Source organism: Lycorma delicatula, chromosome 1, assembly GCF_047948215.1.
Source record: "Lycorma delicatula isolate Av1 chromosome 1, ASM4794821v1, whole genome shotgun sequence".
In the NCBI taxonomy this organism is placed as follows: domain Eukaryota; kingdom Metazoa; phylum Arthropoda; class Insecta; order Hemiptera; family Fulgoridae; genus Lycorma; species Lycorma delicatula.
Genome location: NC_134455.1, coordinates 151,940,861 through 151,965,065, shown reverse-complemented (window position 1 = coordinate 151,965,065; position 24,205 = coordinate 151,940,861). Strand labels below are relative to the sequence as shown.

Sequence of the window (24,205 nt, the reverse complement as noted above, 5' to 3'; positions counted from 1 at the left end):
TATGGGAAGGTGAATGAAGAAACCACAGGTTATCAGAAAATATTGAGAAAAAAGAAGACATAAAATACCAGAATAAGAAGGATAAACAAATGCAGAAAATTAAATAATGAACTAGAAATAAACAATACAAAGACAAAGGTTTGATTTTATTGAGTACATTTAATCACCATAATTGAAATTAATTATGTAAATAATTACATATTATGTAATTAATGCATTATAATTTATGCAATTATGTAAATAATTGCATATTTACATAAGCAATTATTTAACAATTTACTTTATAAATCATAAATATATCTATATTTCAATAAAGATTAATTTTTATAAAATGCTAATTTTATGATAATTACAAGGCCTTAAAAAATTAAAGGGTCTGCCTGCCTGGGAAGGCCAAGGACTGTCCAGATCACCATCATGTTTTTTATTTGAAAATATAAGAAAGGTTAAATAATTATTGCAATACTTTCATTTTGGTTAACTGAAAGAAGTTATTGGGCTTAATGTTTGATCACTGAATTTTGTATGTGTCCTTGAAAGTTGAACAGAACTGAGCCAATTGGGCCCAAAACTCTTTTATGCAATTTAGTTATTTCCTGTCCATAAACGTACAACATATGTTAAAATATTATGGTCTAATTATGACAACATTTTATATTAATTTAGGTAGAGATTTAGGCTTGAGGAAAGGAAGGCTAATCTTCATATGGTGGTAGAAGCTACAATTTAAATCTTATTATAAGATATCTGAGTAACTACAACATATCTAAACAATAACTGGCGATTCCTTTCAATTACTTCTGGAAAGGTAAACTAGATGAACATGGATACCATAATTCCTGTGGATATTTCTGACATACTGAATAGAAGTTCCAATTTATTAATTACCAAATTCTAAAAAAAATACACGATTAAAGAATTTCTTTACGATAAAGAAGTTTCAATCTTCAGCTTATATTCTGAAAGTGCTAGAAATTTTTAAGTTAGCAGTGATAGAATACTTAGCTATTACATCTGGAAATGGAAATAGGACACAAAAGAATTTTTTTTAGATCAAAGGTAAACAAGAACTGTTCAGATTTCTCAATTATGAGATGTAATTTTATAAAAATATTTCTAAATGATATTAAATAAATAACTGGGAAAAAATTTAATGACATTAAAAATTATAAACATTCTGAGAATTGAATTCTTTCAAATCACAAGCCTACTTTTTAATGCTTTCTTATTATGATAGTTTTATATAAATATTTATTCTTAATGTATTTTTAATATTTACTGTATTTTTATTACGAGAACATTCTATGGAAATAGACTTCATTACTATTAATGTTTCTTATAACATTTATAATAATATGACTAAAAATAAAAATAAATTTAATTTGAAAAAGAAAAAAATAAATATAATTATTTAAAATACCATGTCTTTTGTCACATAAAACACAATGAAAGGGTTAAGTAAGCACAAGGATACAACAAGACAAAAGAAAAAACTATGGTGTTAATTACTAACAGAAGAATATTACAAAGAATGACTGTGTGAAATACAGTTGATGACAATGACATTAAATAACTTAATATGAACTTACTGTTATTATTGGTTGTGAACCTCCTCCTTTCAGAATAGCTTCAGCTGCCTGCTGCGTGGCTCCCTTAGCTTCTGCACCCAGATTTTTAGCCATATTAATCCGTGAAGCAAGCCTCTTGGCCAACTCTAACTTATCAGTTGATGCTGTATTGCTTGTAACTCCAGCTATGAAAAAAAATTATAAAACCAATAATATTGTTTTTGCCGTTATATAAATTTACTACTACAGTTGTACAGATGCAGCTGTAGGCTTTCAGGATGTTTAATTGTAATTAAATATTGATAAGTCAGACCAAGATTGAGGGTAATGCAACAACATTAGTTGATTACATAATTTGTGAAATAGAAAGGTTCTGGCTGATAACTCTAGTGTTGTTTAGGCCACTGACAATTATATTTACAACCACTGACAATTATATTTAAAGGATATACAACAATTGGAGATGTAATTTCTTGTGGTCTTATCCATAAAAAAGTTGGATGAAAATGTTGCCTTAAGCCGTTATACAGAGGATTAATAAGGTATATTACTCAGCATTAAATAAATAAGTATTTTATTCAGACCAGCAGGTATATCAAAAATGGGTAGGTGTTATTTCATGGATAACAAACACTGGTTCAGCATTTGTCTGGTAAGGTCAAGGGAAACTGGAAACATTTGTTATAACAGCATCAAAAGATACAAGAATCAAATTATGAAATAATAATAGTACAATAAATATGTGAACATAATAGATAAAAATAAAAAAAATAATTTGAAAAGTACAATGAAATTATTTGGGTACATATTTACCAATAAAAAAAGTACAGGAATACTGTTTTAATTTATGAATGCTTCTGATTATCTGTGTTAAAAAAAATTAACGTGATGGCAGATACATCTACAAAAACAATGGAAGGCTGAAAATTAATATAAGTTAAAGACATAATTTAAGTACACTTACCTAACTCAAAATAACACCCAAAAAGAAAAGCTAAAGCTAATACCTACATAAAAGAAAGTAGTATTTTAAAAAAAATTATCATACTCTGAGTGTTAGTAGGATTTATGGATCCAAGAGGAGCTCTAATTTCTTTGACAATTCTCTTTGGTGCCAAAATGCTTTCTATATGTTGATCAATATCATGTTCAAGATCTTCATCATCTGAATCTTGCAGACCTAATGCTGCTTTTTGGAATTTCTTCTTCTCATTAACCATCATTGCTTCAGTCTCATCAAACTTGAAACCTTTACCGCTGAAACCACCACCAGTGTGCACTTTTTTACCTTCCTGAAATGTATAAAAAATGTACATGTATAAATCTTGAATTATGTAAATGGAAATATATATGCTTTTCTTATCGGTCCACGAAGGATTCTATGAACACAACAACTGTGCAATTAAAACATAATATAAATCCAAATTAAAATAATTATAAACTGAATGTATTAGGAAACAGTACATAAACTTCTGGAATCAATTTAGGATATGCAAGTCAACAATTAAGTTACAATGTCTGCTTTTTTGTATTTTAAAATATAAATTAATATTTCAGTAACAGATTTACATATCCTAATAATAATAATTATTAACAAATATTTTAAAGGTAATATTCTAAGTAAATAAATAATAAATGTTTTTATATTTAAAAAATATAAACATCAAAATTACAGACATATTAATTCTAAATCATAATATCTTTGTAATTAATCAGTTCAATCAAACTAAGATTTATTAGATTATAATATGATTAATTAAATTATTTGGTTCTACCAGACTATCTGGCTATGTAAAATAAAAACTAAAAAAATTCATCAGCTTTTCAAAAGTCAATTTTGCACTTATCATACTTGCTACTAAGCTGGAATTTACAATCTTTGATATTTCTTGTTTCATTAACTATGAAGAAGTAAAATGAGTTAAAAAAGTTTTGTTGTTATAATATGACTAAAAAGATCCATTTTTTATTATATAAAAGTGTTTTTTCTATAATATTTTGAAAACCTTTTGAAGAAATCTGGGAAATTATGTGTGCTTTTCTTTGTTAATTTTTAAATTATTTTTAAAATTTAATTTAATGTGATGTTTATTTATTAATTTTGAATGCATATTTCTCAAAACTTTCTTTGTATTGTCAACATCAGCTACTAATGAAATATATATGGCAGTAATGAAACACTGGCTGAAACTTTTGATTTACTCAATAATTTAAGTTTTTAAAATTGGTTCTGGTAAGTGGAAATTTAGTTATTTTAGGGTATTCATGACAAATTTTCACCAAAATGTTACAGTCATAATTATGCATTTGATATTTTGAAAAACAGGGTCTTTTGTTACCATGTACCTTTTCTGACTATTGGAAATTTTTTATGCTATTGCATTTTTTTCTGATATTCGATCAGAAAATATCTACATACTTTTTTGTAGGGCACACTTGATTGAAGCAAGATCTTGTCTTTTCTTCTTTCACTGCAGTGGAGGAACTGATCTGGTCTAAACTGTATAATTATACTAAAGAAATAAAAATCATTCCATATAATTTTTTACCGAATATTTAATGAAGTAATAATACAGAACAGCATATATTTAAAACAAGATTTTATATTTTCTTAAATATATATGTATGATGAAGTTATATAATTACATAAATATTTTTTTTTACATGTATAAAAAAGTAATCTCTAGAACAGACCATGTGCATGGCAATTATTGCAAAAGCATGTGTTTTCTGTTATAATTTTTTTTTTCATAAATATAAATACATATTATACAGTCATCTGAACTAGAAATTCCAAAAGGAGAAACAATTTCAGCAAAGGAGAGTTACATATACTAATAACCCTGGAGAAATAAATTAGTTTTTTTGAATGACATAACATTTTTTGATTGTAAGCATAACCAGTAACACAAGTGATCTGCCTGCTACGTAATCTTTGATTTTTTTTGTTGATGGGAAAACAATGAGACAGCTGATGTATGAGACAATGTTGTATGGGGTAGTTAGATATGTTGTAGGTAAATATGTCAAATGTAGTGTGTTTTCTATAGATTTTGAAGGTGTATTTATGGTCTCTTTTGTATATGGTAAGACTGACATTCTTATGCCTGTATTTTTCCAAGCTGTTTTACAATTTTGATGAAATGAGAAAGTGATGAAAGAAACGATGGCTGACTAATCGTGGAGATTCTTTTATTTCGCTTAAGATGCATGTGCATTTTGAAACAGCCATCATGTGTAGATTCAAGTGAGTAAATATGTAATAAAAAAAAATTCTTAAAATAATATAAATGATTTATATATAAAGCCAATCCTTACAAAGTGATTAAAATAATATAAATAAAGATTTGTAAATTATTGTTTTAGATAGTGCAAGTTGAATGTGGCAAACTTTTAGCTTTACTTTTATTATTGTTTATTTAATAAAGATGAACAGATATATTCATTTTTAACTCACAGCAATAAAAAAAGAAGGAAGTTCTGTTTTCCTTTGATGGTTCCAATTTAAGTTTTCTAATGGTTGATTTAAAGATATTCTTTGCTGTCATTTTGATAGTCAAACTATCTTAATGGAAAACTTAGGGTATAAATACATATTTCTGTTCCAGAAAGTGTAACTTACTGTTACTATTAATTGCTTCCATTTTGTGTCTGTAGAATCAATTTATTATTTTTATTTATTGGCAGGTTTCTTGTGCTTTTATCAAAAGCACCAATATTTTTATACATCTATGAAAATTTTACTGACAACTAAACATTTTTAAGATTCGTTATATATTTCATAAATTTTTCTTATTAAGATTTAAATTTTAAATTTTGGGTTCATAATCATTTTTTCATTGTTGCCACGTGCTTTGCTTCATAATGGCGGGTGCGACACTAGCCAGTAAAATGTCATTGGGAGCTGCGGTTCACATACACACATATACATGCGCTCTCCCCAATAAGGCAGCATTCAGCTGTTGCGTGTGCAGCACCTCACCATGTGCCGGCGGCAATATAAGCAGCAATACTGGAAGGCAAAAGCAACCGTTTTTGGATTATCATCATGAGAAGAATAAGAAGAAAAAGGAAGGAGGAACCTGAGTCCTCTGGCTGGCCCAATGTTGGACCTCCTGGGGGATGCCAATATCCCCACCGGAGCAGCAGGATTGGCTGGCCAGTTGAGGGAACTGCTGGGTGCAGACACCACATTTCTGCCCCAGCCAACCAGATTTCAAGTGCCTTGGCTGGTGGCCAAACCAATGGACCTACCAATGTGGGATTGCCCAGTGTAGGGCCACATTCCTGCCAGAGGAGAAGGCCTGGCCGGCCTAGCACAAGCTGCTAGTGCCAGGATGCGTAGTGTTGACACCGACCCAACACTGTGAGGATCTGGGAGCCACCACTGCCATGCTGTAATGGGGACCCAACTGCCGTTTAAGAGAAGCTTGGTCAGCATCCAATGGATTAGGTGCAACTCCCCTACTACAACCTGTCAAATGACTTTTCAAAGCCAATGTTACAGAATCCCAAACAGCCCTTTTCAGGGATGCCAGTTCAGGGATGCCAGGTCATTCATAAGGTGCCACATGCTGTCTGAGCATGATAATATTAATAAGTTATTTCTTTTTAATTGTACTAAGATGATTATATAGTTAGTATTCAAATTTTAATAATTTAAGTTACTATTAATTCAAAACTTTGGTGTTGACTCCTTTCACTTTGGAGTTACAAAATATACACTACTACATGGTAAAAAGCAGCCATGTCTGGGTTATGCAAAATATCTATTTCAGATCACTAGTTCTAGTGTCAATGTTTCTGTAAAAGTGAATTTTTTTTTGTTATTAAAAATTGAAGCATGCAAAGAGCTTCTAGCTATATGAACCTCATTAATGCAGATAGCAGTAATAAAATAAATTAAACATACAGAAAATAAATAAGATAAATAATGGATGACTTACAGCTGCTTGTTTTGCTTTATAAACTTCCCACAATATCCTTAATGGGTCTGGGACAGGCACTAATGACAATTCCAGAGCTCTTACAATATCACCAGAGTAACGTTCTTGCTCAGGTGTTATAAATGTATAAGAGAAACCTTTATTACCAGCCCTGAGACAAATTTCAACATAAAACAATTTCTAATAAAATAAAAATCTTTAACATAATAATTAAATGTCATTAAAATATACAACAAAGTTTTACTCCAGACAAACTTTAAAATCTAACAATAAAGATTCTATATTGTAAGATTTTAGATTTTTGTATTACAACAAAGAAAATAAACATGTAATGTTTTATATTAGAACAATGTTAAATCAGTGTTTTATTCTCATTTGATTTAATTGTGAATGGGCTCATTGAACTACATGAATTCAATTAACAACACTGTTTTAAGAACAAATGATTTGAGATAGTAAATGATCAAAATAAAAAAAAAATTCCCCCCAGACTTGACTTTTTATAGCTGAACTATAAAAAGTCAAATCAGTATCATCAACCAGTCTCTCTCTAAACCTGTGAGATAATAAATTCATAAAGCAAAAAGTAATAGAAACTCATTATACTGGTATATTTAATTCTAAGGGGTCAATTAGTGGCATGCCTCAAAACTGTAGATATGAGTCTGAACAATACCAGCTGTTATAAGGGAGTCTGAAAATAGCTAGTTACAACATTTATGTTCAAATAAGTATGGAAGGCTTTGAAATGTTATATTACAGAAAAATCCTGGAAAGAATGCATCATTAATAGTGTAATACTAAAGATAACAGAATGAAAAGGCTGCAAGAATAATAGGGTAAAAGAAGGTTGTAGCAAATTCTTATCAGAATTTAGATAATAATTAATTTATTAAGTGATATAAGACAATTGGGATTAGTTGATTTGGAAATGAAAAAAAATGTGTCTCTGACAAAACTATAAGGTAGATATGTGTAAATGTTGAAAAAAATTATACAATATCTAAGGCAGATATTTTGAATTAAAAAGGTTACCAGAGAATATAAATGAATATTCAGGAGCATCAACAACAAATGACAAAACAATTCATAAAATTGTTTAATGCAAAAGTATTAATTTCCTAACAAACCACCAAGCATTTTTAAAATATTAAATTAAAAAATTTGGCGTGGTTTACATTAAAAAGTAATATATAATTTTCATTGCTTATCTTCAGAGACAAAAATATCAAAAGAGTACTTCATTTAATACATGATCACGCTGATAAAGTATTGCAATGTAGAAAATGTGTTTATAAAGTCGAAAAAAGTACTCAAGGAATTAGAAAAGAAAGGAAATAATATGTTGGAATGAAGAGCAAAGATTAAAAAAAGCTATTAAAATATCATAACTAAAAACTGAAGAGAATGATGCTAAACACTGAAATTAATCACAGTTGGTTGATTAAATTATAGACCAAAATCAACTGTAGTTCATGCACGTTCAAGAAATATATAACAAATTAAACCCAGCTGAATTATAGTTAACTTACTACACTAAAGTGATCACACAAACAAAGTTTGTGTGATCACAAACTTAATTGCAGTAACAAATGTAAGAACTGGACTTTTGTCTGTAAAAAAAAAAATAAATAATTTTCATCAATGATTTTTGAATTTATTTGATTTGCTTAAATGGCATCTAATCAAATTTTTTCTCAAAAGGTATTTGTATGCGAATGATAAAACTTACTAAAATGCAGCACTAATAACTATGCTAAAAATATATAATTTTTTTTTTTTCAAAGAGTGTTAGTTGTTGTCCAGCAGCCATTATGTATGTTATTGTATTAATGACAGATGACACATTTTTAGTTTGTGCCTAATGATGTAACATGTTGAACAACATTACTGCATCAAGTTTTGCCAAAACCTTGGAGATAACGAAACTGAAATTATTAATACGATAAAGCAGGTTTTTCTGATGGAAGCTATGGGTTACACAAATTAAAACGTGATATAACCATTTTCAAAGTGGCTGAAATTCAACGGAGAGTAACCATACACCAATAGGTTGCCAACAAGCCAAAATTCAAATGCCTTTAACAATATTTGCAGTTTCATAATGGAAAATTGTTGAATGGCTTTCATGAGATTGTAAATGACATTGGGATCAATGACAGTTCCATGCACACATTTTTAACGGATAATTTGGGTATACAGGTTGTGAAATTTGTGTTAAAGCTGCTTTTGCTTGAATAGAAAAAAGATTTGTTTTGAATTTGCCAGGACTATTGAGTGTGCCAAAGGTGATCATAATTTCTTTAAAACTATAATGACGAATGACAAATGTTGGCAATATGAGTATGACCCAGAAACCAGGGTTAGAGTCACCAAAGTCACAAAAGTAGAAGAAAGCAAGATAAATGAGAAGCAAAGTGAAAGTGATGCTGACTTTTTTTAACTACTGTGGAGTAGAGCATCATGAATATGCCCCAGAAGTTCAAAGGGGTTAACAAACAGTACTATCTACCGATTCTGTCAATTTAGTGATGTAATTTGGTGCAAGAGACCAGACCTGTGAGAATTAGGCAAGTGACAGTTACATGATGATAATGTACCTGCCTAATTATGTCTAATTCGGGATTTCTTGGTAAAGCACAGAATTCCTCAGCACATCAGATTCCTTACTCATCTTTATGGTTGTTTCCTACATTGAAGATGCCATCAAGAGCGAGCTAATTTGATAGCTGTAAGAACATAAAGACAAACATGGCATCTTAACTAGTAACATTTCAAAAAAGGAATATGAAAAACATCTTCATTAATGGAAAGACCAAAGGGTTGATGCATTGTCATAAATGAATTACTTCGAAGGAGACTAATATGGAAGATACGCTAATTTTTTAATGTCAGTTACTTTTTGAACAGACCGTGTACAAAAGATTATGTTTTACAATTCTGTATTTAAAAATAAACTTAAACATATAACATTCAGTAAATTACCTAACTATTGAAGTCTTACCTTCCAGTTCGGCCACATCTATGAACATAATCTTCATAATGGTTAGGACAATCATAATTAACAACCAATATTAGGTGTTTCACATCTAGACCTCTAGCAGCTACTGATGTTGCCACCTAAAAAATAAATAAATCTAAGTGTTACAAATTAAAAATACATTTAATTACATCATAACAAATGTAGATTATTTTTCAAATGAATATCAAAGTAAAAATATATAATTAAATTCTAACAAATATTTTGTTAACAGATGAATAATTGTAAGGTCCCAGTAATAATGCTTGTAGTTTGGTTAATAAAAGTGTACATCTGAGCCGTTATAATATTGTAAAATCATTTTATTTTTCAAATAAGGAACCTATTCTTTTTCTTCATTATTTTCTTAAAAAAGATATTTAGAAATTTTGTAAGAAAAATTATCTTAAATTATTATTTTAAAAAAAATTATGCTTATATATATATATATATATATATAACCTTATGAAAATTCAAAAAATCAACATACTGACCACTGTGACAAATAACCTAAAATAACAACAAAACAACCACCAAACAGTAACATAACCTTAAAAAACTAATACCAAATGTAGATTCCAGTTGGCATTGAATTATATTGTTCAAGTGTTGTGGTTATTGGGGTTTATGTTTTCTAAATTTTTAATTTTTAATTTATTTTTTGTTTGATGCAATTTTGAAATTTTTTACTGACTGATGATGCGGGATCCTGTGAAACTTGACTTTAGGTATTAAGTTTTTTATGTTCTGTTACTGTGTTGGGTGGTTATTTTGTTGTTTTACATATATTAGACAATAGATATTTATTTTAAAACTCTCTAGGTCATTATCATTTAATAAAATTCTAATACAAAATTAACACAAAAAACATAATTAAACAATGTTTTGCTTCATATCTGAAGCTTTTTCAAGTGTAACTGAACTATTATTAACCATATAAAAACCATTATTAAATCATATGTTAAAACATTATTAGATTGTTCTTATTATTCAGCCCAAATTTTGAAAAGTAAATTATATAAATAAACCTAAAACAAAATTCCTTAACATAATAAATTCTAGTTAAATATATTAAATTACACTAGAATATATACTACTAATCCACTAATATCAGTTCTGTTATTGATGGAATTTTTACATTGGAAAATATAAATCGAGTATTAACCTCCTTGTATTGTTAGTATCATAATCTAAAATTTTCACTTGCTCAAAATTAAAGCTGTGTTTATATTCTTTTTAATGTTTGGACAGGTAGTAATCACATATTTTTGGTAGTTATGAGCCTTCAAAATGCTTTTTTAATGTTGGGAAGTTTGTCAAATATACTTCCCTGGCAAACATTACACTGAATACCATAAACTAAATTGGATTGTTTAAGTTTGTCGATTGATGATTTTAATTTGGAAAAAGGTGGTTAAAGTTTCTAAATAGAATTTTGAATTCTTATTTCAAACATTTTTTAAGTTCTTTAGATAAATATGAATATATGGAATGATTATACACAGTTGATATTAGTTTTCATTGCATCCTGTAACTCCCTTGCTGTTGCCATTATCTTTAAAATTGCAAAATTCATAAAAGCTATCACAGTAAATACTGTTAATTTGGTAGGGTAATTACTTTTTATTAAAAGATTTTTTGTTTCACCAATTATTTCCTTTCTATTAACTGGGTCAGTAAATGTTAAAACTCTCTTAGCCAAACTTTATTACATTTTTTTATTTGATACATAGATACTGATAGATAGAGAATTTAAATATCTACCTGAAGAAGTCTTTTTTGTGAACCATTTGGTGTATATTTTTCAATTCTGATGGGATATGGTCATATCTAAAAATTCTAAACTAAATTACATTTCACTGGTAAATTTAATGTTTTTATGAAATTTGTTGAATTCATTTAAAATTTTTCTGATTTGGTTTACAGGCAAACATAATAAAATATCATCAACTAATCTTTTATAGAAAGCCACTTTATAGCTCAATTTGGCCAATATTTGGGTTTAAAAAAGTTTGATGAGAGTCAATCCATTTGAAGTGACCCTTAGAGTAGTTGCTTGACCAATTAAAGAAAAATTAAAACTTACCTACTTGTTTCCTGCATGTCTCAGGACTTTAAAACTACTTTTTTTAATTTTGATTTAAGCAGTTTAACAGTGGTGACCATTTTTGTTATGGTGCTCACACCTATTTTGTGATTGTAAGGGTTACGGAAAAAACTAAAAAACAATTGGTCCTGGAAGGATGAAACAAAAAGCAATTTATTCATATTTTCTCAAGGTAAAAGATTGGTTCAGTTATTTATTTATCTACCTCTCTTCTTTCTATGAGAAAATTACCCATAAAGTTGAAAATGTAAAACTGTGAAATTTCACTTTTGGTAATTTTTTTTGAAGAGGCAGGGATGGCATACATAGTTTGAATTATTTTTTTATATATAAGTATATGTGGTAAATTATTACTGTAAATAATTTATTTATTTACCATAAATAATATTAATGTAGATATAATTAATTCTAAATTTTTATGAACTTTTGAAAACAAATTTTTAAAAAAAATTTCAAATTTTGTCTTCAAATAACTCTGATGGGGCTAGGGACAAAAATCTCAAATTTGCACAACTTGTAGTATTTTTGTAGATGTTTATGGCAAATAAGTCTCTTATGTATTGTTCTAATAAAAAAGTTATAACCTCTCAAAAATCATGAAAAACCTGTTAGGTGATATCATTTTCACTCTACGGGATGCTCCAAGGGGATTTCTTATCTTCTTGGCACTTTAATATTATTTTTATACATATTACTACAGTTGAAGTAGACTTGTTTGAAACATTTAACTGGAGTGTTCATGTTAAAACAGGCACTTGAAGTTATTTCCAGTCGTCAGGAAAATTTCATGTTACAACATGATAATTCATGCTTGTTGCATCATTTAGCTTTGCAGTTACAGACGGGTCAGTCTGATATTAGTCAGTGACCTGTTTATATCTTTACCAAGTATCTCAAATTTCATTCTGAGTTTGGAAGTGTTTATTAAATAAATAAGTTTTAGGTAATAATATTTAATAGTAAATTTTAAAATCATTTAAATTTTTAGATTATTTTCAAATAATTTCACATAAAACAATGAAAGAACAATGTTCATAGGAATTTATATGAATGAAGAGTGCCAATAATTTAAATTTATGTGAATAAAACAGTGCCAAAAGAACACATTAAAATTTGTGAATTTAATGATGAAAACAAACAACTTATTTTTTTAACATGTTAATTCAGATTTCACCAGTGTTTGTAAATATCATGAAAAAAGTTTTTGTCAAAATTCAATACCTGTATGGACAGTTCTGTTATGACCCTTTGAGAACTCATTAAAAAACATTTTTCCCTGAGGAAAAAATTGGAAGATCAAAGTTCTGCGAACTCTGTCCAAAATGGTGTATCTTGGCTGATGCATCCAGGACTCATACAGTTTGTGTCTGCTCCCACCACCAGAACATCAAACTCAAGATTGATAGTCCCAAACTTAATGCTGATTATAAGGACTTAGTAGACATCTTTGTTTGTGACAAGGATAACTACAACTGCATGATGAATGTGTGCACCAAATGTCTAGGTAAGCAGGTAGTGTCTGACATGCTCAACTTTTCCAAATAGTGTGATGTATTGCCAGATACAATAATGTACAAACAATAGGTAAGCTGACACGGCAGAGATGATTACTGTTCTTCACACCAAAGATTAGTTTTTGAACCATTAGTAGAAAAATTGGAAAAGGTGAAGACTCACCATTTCGTATAAAAAATCTCAAGCTCAGTTTCCAAGAAGAAAAAATCAGAATTAAGAATATTTGGTGTTGGCAGACTTTGCAGAAAATTTTTCATTTCTTGTTCAAGATGAGATACAAATCTTCCATTGGGTCAACAGCTAAGCCACAGTTTACCCTTTTGTGTTCTATTTCAAGGAAAATAAAGTATTACAACCGAAAAGTATCTGTATTTTAAGTGATCACTTGAAGCACGATACAGCAACATTTTATTACTTTCAAAAACTTTTAACAGACCATATCAAGGAAGTACATTAGAACATTAAAAAACTCATCTATTTTATTGATGGTGCTTCAAGTCAGTATAAAAATTAAAAGAAATTTGCTAAATTGTGCAGTCATAAAAAAGAGTGACGATGTGGAGGTTCATTTTTTCCACCCTGCTGGACCATGTACTTCAAGGGTAAAGTCTCAACAAGACAAAGTATGGGTACCGATCTGCAAAGTCCTGAGGAAGTTGACATCACTTGAACTAACTACAGTGATGGGTTGTTCTCACACAATTTCAAGAGAATTATCATAAGAGATAACACAGCTGTTGGTTAACCAATAAACTTTCATAGCACAAAAACAGGCTATTTCAGTGAAGAATAATTAAAATTTTTCTACAATTTATTTTTTTTTTCAACAGTGTTTACAAAAATAAACCAATATAAAAATAAAAATGAATTCTTGAAAAAAGATGTAGGCTATTCATTGAAATCTCAGTTTGGATAAGTTCTAGAAACATTTTTGAATCAAAATAGTATTAGATTGCTGGCATTGGTTAAGTTATCATTAAATTATGACCTATCAATAATAATTTTAAAAAAAATCTATTTTAAAAAAATATTAAAAACGTCAACTTCAACAACAAAGGGGCTAAATATAAAAAAAATACAGTGAAAAGAAGACAAGAAACCCCCTTGGAGCACTTATTTAGTAAGTCAAAATGGTATCACTTTTAACAGTTTTTCATGATTTTTGAGAGGTTATAACATTTTCTTAGTACAATACATACAAAGCTTTTTTATTTGTCATAAACATCTACAAACACACTGCAAGTTGTCCAAATTTGAGATTTTTTTCACAAGCCCCATCAGAGTTATTTGAAGCCAAAATATGAATTAAAAAAAAAAAATTAGTTTTCAAAAATTCATAAAAATTTTGGGGTAAGTATACCACCTTTAATATTGTTTACGGTTAAACTACTAACATATACCTACATATAAAAAAAATAATTCAAACTGTGTATGCCATCCCTCTTGAAAAAAATGACCAAAAGTGAAATTTCACTGTTTTTCATTTTCAATTTTATTGGTAATTTTCTCATAGAAAGAAGAGAGATAGGTAAATAAACAACTAAACAAAAAATTTACCTTGAGAAAATATGAATAAACTGCTTTTTGTCTCGTCCTTTCAGGAACAATAGTTTTTTAGTTATGATTTTTTCCGTAACCCTTACAATCACAAAAATAGGTATGTGCACCATAACAAAAATGGCCACAAGTAAACTACTTAAATAAAAGATTTAAAAAAATAGTTTTAAGGTTCTGAGACTTGTAGGAAACAAGTAGGTAAGTAGGTTCAATTTTTTTAAAATTAATCAAGCAACCAGCTTTTTATGGGAAACTTCAAATGGATTGATTCATAACCAAATTTGCTAAACAGGTAGACATAGGTGATCCCATAGCTAATCTATGATACTGTTTGTAAAATTTATCTTCAAATTTGAAATACAAAATGCAATACTAATAATCCTCTTTATTTATGTTGGTGAACTCTTGAATTTCTTCCCATTTATTTTTGATTGTTTGTTTGGCTAATTCAATAGGTATGCTGATGTAAAGCGATACCACATCAAAGGACATAAGTTTGTATTTTTCCGGTACCGTTTGTATATATATATATATATATATATATATATATAAGTAATAGAATAGTACATACAATGCATACATACAATAGAACATATAAAAATGCAAGAAATTTTGCTTTAAGAATGGAAAAAGTGCAGCAACATATTGGAAATGTTGAATGTTGCTTTTGGAAATTCTTCTATGAATAAAAAAAGCATTTACAAGTGGCAAAAATGCTTCCAAGAGTGCTGTAAAGATGACAAGTGCCCTGAATGTACCAGCACATCAATCAACCGATGATAACTTTGAAAAAGTGAAGAAAATTAATATGGACAATCGCTGAGTTACTATCAGAGAGGTTGCTGATGATGTTGGCATTCATTTGGATAATGCCAAGCAATTTTTCTGAGATGTTTTGAGCATTAAATATTTAGCAGTGTAATTTGTTGAATCACTAAATGAAGTGAACAATGATCCACAACTCCTCAAATGAGTCATAATTGGTGATGAAGAATGGGTGTACAGGCATGATGTCAAAACCAAATTCCAATTGTCCTAATGGAAGCTTCCTAAAGGGCCAAGACTGAAAAAAGTTTGTCAAGTTTGATTGAATGTGAAAGTTCTGATCACTGTGTTCTTCCATTTCAGACAACTTAGTGTATCACGAGTTCTTGCCACCAGGTTGCATGGCCAATAAGGAGAACTACCTGGAAGTTCTATGCTGTTTGCGTGAAGCAATCTGAAGGAAATTCCTGGATTTATGGAGAAACAATTCATGGCAATTACACCACGATAATACACCTGCTCACACTTTACTGCTTGTTCGTGAATTTTTGACCAAAAACAGCACCATTATGATGTTTTAGTCTCCACATTTGTCGGACATGGCTCCCACCTGACTTCTTCCTATTCATCAAGCTGAAAGGAACCACAAAAGAACAAGGTTTTGCCAACATTGAAGAGATAAAGACAGAATCGCTGAAAGAGCTAAACACCATACCAAAAATTTTATTCCAGAGGTGCTTCGAAAATTGGAATAACTCTGGCACAAATGTGTTATATCTGAAGGGGAGTATTTTGAAGGTGATAAAATTAATACTGATTAATGAAAAAAGGTTTTTTGAAAAAATTAAAATTCTATGTATTTTTTGATCAAACTTTGTATATTTTTTAAAACTTTTGTGTTTAATAAATTAATCCTGTATTTCATAATCTTTAATGGTTCTGATGTCAGATGCCAAACTGTAGGAAAGATAAAAAAAACATTTGATTTCTTCTCTTAGAAATATTTTTGACTTTTGAAAAAAAAAAGTGTAAAGCTTTAGGCATTGGATAAAATTGCATTATTTTTGTTAATTTTAAATTTTGCAACCTTGGACATACTTTACAACATATTTTAATGAGGAAAGTGATGAGATAGATATGATGATGATGATGAGATGGTATGGTAGGTGAAAAAATATGTCAGACCATTGAACATGGATCAGCTAATTAAGAAAACAAGCACACTAACAATAACTGATATTGGATATAAAGTTTAACATAAACTTAATATCACAGTATGTGAAGTATATTACATCGAAGTAAATGCTTAAAAAAGGTTGTGTAACTTTGTAATGAAAAATTCTTTAACACTTTTAAAAGTAACCAATGCTGCTTTGGTATATTGGACAGTTAATTTATCTTTTCTTTCAATAACTTTTCTTTTCAACTATCAATCCATATTTATAAATGACTACATTTTTGGATTTCTGTTTTAAAAACAGTTTATTACTGTGAAAAGATTATCGCTGCAGAGAATGGAGTAATGAAAATAAAAAGCCTATTATTGGTAAAATAGACATTCAAATATTAAGAATGCCACATTAAATGTGAAACCTTATTTTCAGTTGTATTTGAGTCAGTCATTCTATAATCAACTTTATCAAAAATAAGTACATATCTTGCTTTAATGGTTCTAGCCTAAGTGAATGTCTAAAGGCTGCTGTGTCACATTATGAACCAGAATTTTTAAGGCTTTACTAAAACCAACAATTAAAATCTTTACTGACATCTGTTAACAGTACAGCAATGATTTTTAATGAACTCTCTCAGAGGTAAAACAGTATCATGAAGTAATACAACAAATTTTGATGAAGACTTGCCTCAGTATACTTCTTGGCTGGAATATCCAGGTCCAAGTGAACAAACCAGGTGGATCATTCTTACTAAGATCTATGTATGTAGTCCCTGAAAATCTACTATATATACAGTTACAATCTGATATTCTGCAACCAACAGTTCAGTGAGTTATTTGCAAGAAACTAAAAGTTATATCCTAAAGGTTTCAGTTAGAGCAGACTCTCAGCATCATACACAAGTGAATTTATGAATCAAGGCAATATGTGAACTTAGGGAGTCAAAAATTCCTAAATGACTATTGAATTTGTATGAGAAATGGAAAAGATGAATGCTTTGTGCTGTTTCAAAAATAAAGGTATATGGTGCATTTTTCTTAGCAGAATTTACAATCACACAGTTAATGTACTTTGATGTGTTGGAAAACTGACACTTAGAGCAGGTTAATGAAAATATAAATGATTAAACTTACCAAGACAGCTGTTTGTCTCATTATAAAAAAAAAAAAAAAAAATACAACAGTACCTTAATGAAAACTACCTCCAACATTGGGCAAGACTTACACAACCTATGATCATCATGATGAGATGACAATGTGGAGTTGCTCCAATCAGCAGTTTTAAAACTGTGATCTTTTATGATGGAGGATATGTAAAGGATACGATACTGAGTCAATAATTTACACAATAAATTAACTTACCAGTAACCTAACTTTGCCTGCTTTAAAATCAACAATGGTGCTGTCCCTGTCATATTGGTCAATGCCACCATGTAATGACATACATGGATAAGAAGCTTTCATTAAATCTTTTAACAATAAATCAGCATTCTCCTGTTTATCAACAAAAACTATAACACTTCCTTGATCTTGGTAATGTCCCAACAATTCTAACAGCTTTAAGAACTTCTGATCTTCCTCTAGCACAATTACATGCTGTTCAACATCCTTGCACACAATACTTCTACCACCAACCTTAAAAAGGAAATAGAAAACATTTTTTATAAATAAAATATTGCTCTGTCATTCAACAAGAAACAACAAGATTTACCAAAATGATATTGCTAAATAGAGACTGCTGTACAATGAGGTATACTTTATAATCATTAAATAAACTTATTTTGAAAATCTAAGAATTAAAATCACATCAAACATTAAAAAAAACATTCCACGTCAATGATTATTTAAAACAAAATTTAAAAAGTAATAATAATAATGATGATGATGATAAAAAAAAAGAAAAAAAAATTTCCTGAGGTAGGTAATCCCCACGTCCGGAACACAACATCTACGTTCCACGTCCAGGGCGGAAACAGCTGTACTTACGTACAATACTTATAGCTGGCTAACGGGGCTCCGAGTAAATTCCTCGGATATATTCCTTTTTTGACCTGCTTTCATCTTCAGGTCACAAGACGGATTGGATTTTTTGGCTACCTGCAGGATACGAACAATTAATCAATTAGGAAGTGAACACATACCATATTTAGAGCTGGCGATGTGGCGGCCAGGGTCAATGTTATTGCAGGTGTAACGGAGACCCTTCCGTTGTCCACATGCCCCCTGCGATGGCAAGCATGTAGCAATGATGCCCATGTATGTCGGTGCATGGGAACTCTGAAAGCTTTGGTGAGTAGGAGCCTGCAGAGATTGCGCATCTGCTCTCTGCCAGGACATATGGTGGTTCCACCGGAGTACCGGAGTGGACCTCTAAAGTTAGTAGCTCTGGAGTGGGGGTGTATCCCCGCCGGCTAGCCTTGCTACAGAAGGGATAATCTTTCATGAACATACTTGAACAAACAAACGTGGCAGAGGGTGCACGTAAACACCCTCGTTTAGAAACCTCTGATTCGCCACAAGCGAAGAGGAAAAAGAGTAAAGTGTGATAAAATTAAGAAAGTTGCTGATAGAATCAGTAAAGACTTATGGAAAAGTTTATTTGGCTATAATGTACCTAAGCCAAGATTTTGAATTATTACGAAGGAGAATGGAAACTTTCAAAAGGTTAGTCCATTCTTAATCGCTAGAGAGATTGTTAATTGCGCTAAATTTTGCTAAATGCAAAAAAGGTGGTCCTGTTAAAGAAATCCGGAAGACTTTTAATGGATTGCATGTCAAAACTATCAACGACAGTCAAAGCCAGAAAGTCCAGGCATTGAAGAAGATCGGTGAATTTGCGGTATCTGTGCAACCGCATAGCACCCTTAACACATCCAGAGAAGCTGTTGTTTGCCGTGATATTCTAAACTGTACAGAAGAAGAAATAGTACAGGAAATGTCGAGTCAAGGAATGTGAATAACTCCTTGACTCGACATTTCCTCCTTGACTCAACATTTGCAGACTAACAATGAGAAGAAATGGTGAGGTTCTTCCTTCGGCCTTGCATGTATTGACATTTAATAGGCCTAACCTTCCTGAAAAGGTACGTGCTGGCATACATCGGTTCGATGTACGTGCATTTATTCCGCAGTCTATGCAATGTTTCAAGTGTCAACGTTTCAGACACACTGCAGCTAGATGTGAAGCGCAGGAAATTTGCATATGTGGAATGAAGATATATGAGGTGATCCATGTAAAGACCCTCCAATCTGTATTAATTGTAAAGGGCACCATAATTGCCAATCAAGGAACTGCCCAGTATATAAAACGGAAACGGCCATTCAGGAAGTTAAAACGCTTCAAAAGGTTAGTTATCCTGAAGTGAAGAAAATTGTTAGTCAAAGAACACCTCGACCATCAACCACTTATGTAAAAGCAGCTGCTGCCCCTTCCTCTTCAAAAATTAACATGGAGCAGTTGCTTAATACAATGGCACCAAGTCTTGCAACAATGATAGAAAAAATCATTGATGCAAAGATTGAGTCGACTCATCGGTCAGAACAAACTAAACATGAGAAGGCTCATTCCCGGACTGACATCGTTGATAAATGAAACGTACCAGCGCAGCATAAAAAACTAGCAAAACCTGCGATCATAACACCACCACTTGAAGTAATAAATAAAAATCTTGATTTGTCTGGAAAAGAGGAAAAGATCACTCCGTCGTCTAGTCGTGAGTCTACCGAAATGGAGGTGCAAGTCATTATTGGGAAAGCACCAGACACAATGATATAAAAACTGCAACAATGGAGCCTCCAAAAGCTCAAAGAACAGCTTTGGTGAGAGCGTCTATTTCAGCTGGACCCAGTACTCCCTTAGATATAATCCAGCTCATCAGCCACGGAAAGTGCATCGCTTGCTAGTTTAGATTCCATAGCAACGATGCTAACAGCACCAACGAAAGCTTTCATCACCTAATGTAAGCCAGCGAACGTCATTGACATCAGAAAAAGAAGAAGATGCCATGTCCGAGGCCTCAGACACACTGTCATCAGAAGTTGAGGCCGTTCGAAGAATGGAAAAACGGTGCAAGAAAGGATGGCCGAAAGGAAAGCCAAGACGGTAAACATTGTATTCAAAAGTTGTATCAAAATATGAAATTTTGAACCTTTTTTTTTGAAGTGGGATGGGGCTAATGACCAAACTAGTCGATGCCCCTAAAAATCTAAAAAAAAAAAAAAAAAAATAATAAGAAGGATATCTAAAGTAAAGACTGCTGGGAAATTTCTCTCCTTAAGGTTGGTGAACTTGTGTCATTCATGGCCACGCTAGTAATGTACACACTACATTGTTGTCTGTAAGTTGTCATGTTGTAATATGTTTGATTACATGCGATTTATTATGTTACAAAATGAATAGGAAAATCAATGTTGCCACCGACTGTGAAATACATGGAGTCTTACGGTTTTTTTTAAACCATCAAAACGTTAAACTGGCTGAAATTTATAGGTAGTTGGTTGCTGTGTACAGCAATAATGTAATGAATGAAAGAAAGAATGAGCTCTTATTGGTCTCATTGTTTACGACCATTTAGGCTTCAGTAAGGTTTGTGCACGTTGGGTGCCGCACGTCTTAACGGAACATCACAAAAAATCCAAATGTGATCTATTTTGGAATTTTTGATGTGCTATATAGAAAAAGGCAATGAGATCCTTAATTCAATTGTTATTGGTGATGAAACATGGATTTCGTTTTACACGCCAAAGAGAAAAAACAGTCAAGTGAATGGTATCATCCTCAATCACCAACCAGACCAACAAAGGTTAAGCCACAGCCATTTGGACACAAACTGATGGCCACAGTCTTTTGTGATTGGTTTACAATACTGCTGATTGATTTCATGCCATATGGAACGACTATAAATGCAGAAGCTTACAGCAAAACTCTATGTAATTTATGGTGTGCCATCCAAAATTGGTAACGTGAGCGGCTGATCAACGGTGTTGTCCTGTTGCAAAATGATGTCCACATGTTGCAGGTCCAACACATGATTTATTGAGAACATTTGGTTGGTAAATTTACGATCATCCACCATACAACCCAAACTTCTGATTACCTTCTGATTCCTTCTGATTACCATTTGTTTGGGAAATCGAAAGAAATTTTGAGTGGTAAGCAATTCGCGAGTGACAATGAATTTAAAAATGTTGTTAATCAGTGGCTAAATAGACTGGCAGCAGAAGAATACAATGAGGGTATATTTATACAGGTGTATCGCTATGGTAAATGTCTTAATTCATGTGGCGATTATGTAGAGAAATATTATAAGATATGTAAGAAAAATAAAAAATATTTATAAAGTTTTCAGAATAGATTTTTTTTTACAATGCAATAGTCTTTACTTTAGAGATAAGCTCTCGTAATATCTATTTCACACATGAACCCACCAGTGATGTTTATTTTTAATGAGTTTCCAACTTAATATTTGATCACAATAATCTCATCTACTGATCTGGTTTACATGAGAACCTTATATAAACTGAAAAATACGGTTTATATATTTTGGTATACTAAAACAGAATACATAAAACTTATTTCTAACTTAATAACAGTGTCTGTGTCTACTTGTATATTATATACTTGTATTATATACTGTCTACATGTTTTAGTACGGCTAAAAGTAGATGAATCCATTAGCGAGACTGGTTGAAAGTAATATTTATTGTTGTAAATGAAACAGTTTTTATTTGTTGTGACTCAGGGTTATGATTATCATGTAATTTGTCTATTAGGAATCATATTGAAAAGTTGTGGGTAACCTGCCATGAAATTCAAACCATTTATAAAAATGGGAAAGCCAATCTGTAAAAAAAAAAAATATAATAAAAAATTGAACTTAAAAGTGCGAAGCTGTTCCCATGTTTTTTCCCCACAGAATCAAATTTATTATTGCACATAACATGCCAAGTCCAAGTCCATTATGTGGTTATAATGAATACATTAATGTATGCATTATAACCACATAAAGACTAGAACAGCTAGAAATTAATGTACCCTTTACCACAGAAATTTTGTATCAACTTTAAATTCGTAGGGATTTCAGAAACATATGGTACTACTGGTGAGTGATCATATTTCAGATAATTTTATATTACTGTATTTACATATTTTTTTATATAGGTATGTTAGTAAGCAGATTGGTTATATAACTAGATGCAAGTTACATATATGGATACAGCATGTTCCAGTAATTCATGAACTTTGAAAATTAATCTATGTATCAATCTTACGCTAGTAATCTTGGAACATTCAGTACAATGTGCAGTTAAGTATTAATAATTATTAAATCACTGGTCTATAAAGTTATGTTACACAGATAATTTTGACTTTTTTTTTTCTTATGTATTTTTTATGATGCTGAATCCAAGCTCCCCTCAAAATTTTCCTAAGGGGCAAACTGCCACTTGAAAAAAATAAAAATTGTTAAAACAGTTTATTTTCTCTACTAAGGCTAACCATTTGTGAGTAAATTTTTATATTAATAATGAAAATGAATGTCTGAAGATACTTATAAATGGCTCAGAGTGAAATAATCTGAGGAGTGACCATTGGGATTAATGTCTACGTCATAGAATGAGGTTGATATTAACTATTTACTATGACTCATCCTTCTAGAAAAAAAATTTTTTTAAAAGAAATACGGTTTAATTAATAGCTTTTAGTAATGACATCAAAATTTAAACAGTTATTTCAATCACTATTTCTACTATGGAATAACTCAGACCAGAGAATCAGTTTCATTTTGGCTTTTTTGTGAATACCATTGTGAGTTCTTTTGTTTTTCTACTTTTTCTAATATAAAGTGTATTGTTTTTGTAGTGCTTAATACATTTTTATATATTGCTAGTAATTTATATTTGATTCGTAGTTGAATAAATCGTCTTAATAAGTTTTGCTACGTGTGGTGAATTAACTTTTAAATCTCAAAGAAGAAATATTACTCATTTAGCTTAAAAGAATAATATGAACTCTATATCAGATGTAAAATAGGAAGTCAGGATAAGTCTGCTCTGTGAGGGTAGGCAAGATGCTGTCCAAGGGCTGTCCTCAAGGCAACGTCTTGGGTCTATTGTTGTGGCTGGTGGAGTTTGATTCCCTTCTGTGGCTGAGATTGCATGGCTGGTGTCTCATCGTGGCTTATGCTGATGATGGGCTCCTGCTGGTTGAAGGAAGCTCGTGGAGGGAAGCTGAGCTCCAAGCTACCCTGGTATGCAGAATTCTTGAGTAGTAAGGTCATCAAAATAAGATGACATTCAGTCTGGAGAAGACCACAATGATGCTTCTTCTTAAAGACTGTTTGGGAGGTTCATGTTTTGGTGTCAGTCCTTTCGCCTGTTTGGGCAAATAGGCTAAAATTTAAAATAATTATCACATCATCAAGACAGACATTAGATCTCCGTGAGAATTGGAAATACCGGGCTGAACGTGTAATTGTTGAAAATCCTTCACGTACCTGGCAAGAGAACGGATTGCCTAGGGAATTTGGGGTTCCACCTGGTCTTTCCTGTGTTTTGGTT

General features: G+C 30.9%; 1 protein-coding gene across 2 annotated transcripts in view; it reads right to left on the bottom strand.

Moving 5' to 3' along the window:
- Prp5 (pre-mRNA processing factor 5) overlaps positions 1 to 24,205 on the bottom strand; it is a 122,305-nt gene that overhangs the window by 6,860 nt on the left and 91,240 nt on the right. For both annotated transcript variants that reach the window (XM_075365141.1, XM_075365132.1), the window contains 5 exons: positions 18,011 to 18,283; positions 9,519 to 9,634; positions 6,515 to 6,665; positions 2,617 to 2,860; positions 1,590 to 1,753 (listed from right to left, as the gene is read on the bottom strand). In XM_075365141.1, coding sequence (XP_075221256.1) covers positions 1,590 to 1,753; positions 2,617 to 2,860; positions 6,515 to 6,665; positions 9,519 to 9,634; positions 18,011 to 18,283 — 948 coding nt within the window. The remainder of the gene's footprint in view (positions 1 to 1,589; positions 1,754 to 2,616; positions 2,861 to 6,514; positions 6,666 to 9,518; positions 9,635 to 18,010; positions 18,284 to 24,205) is intronic.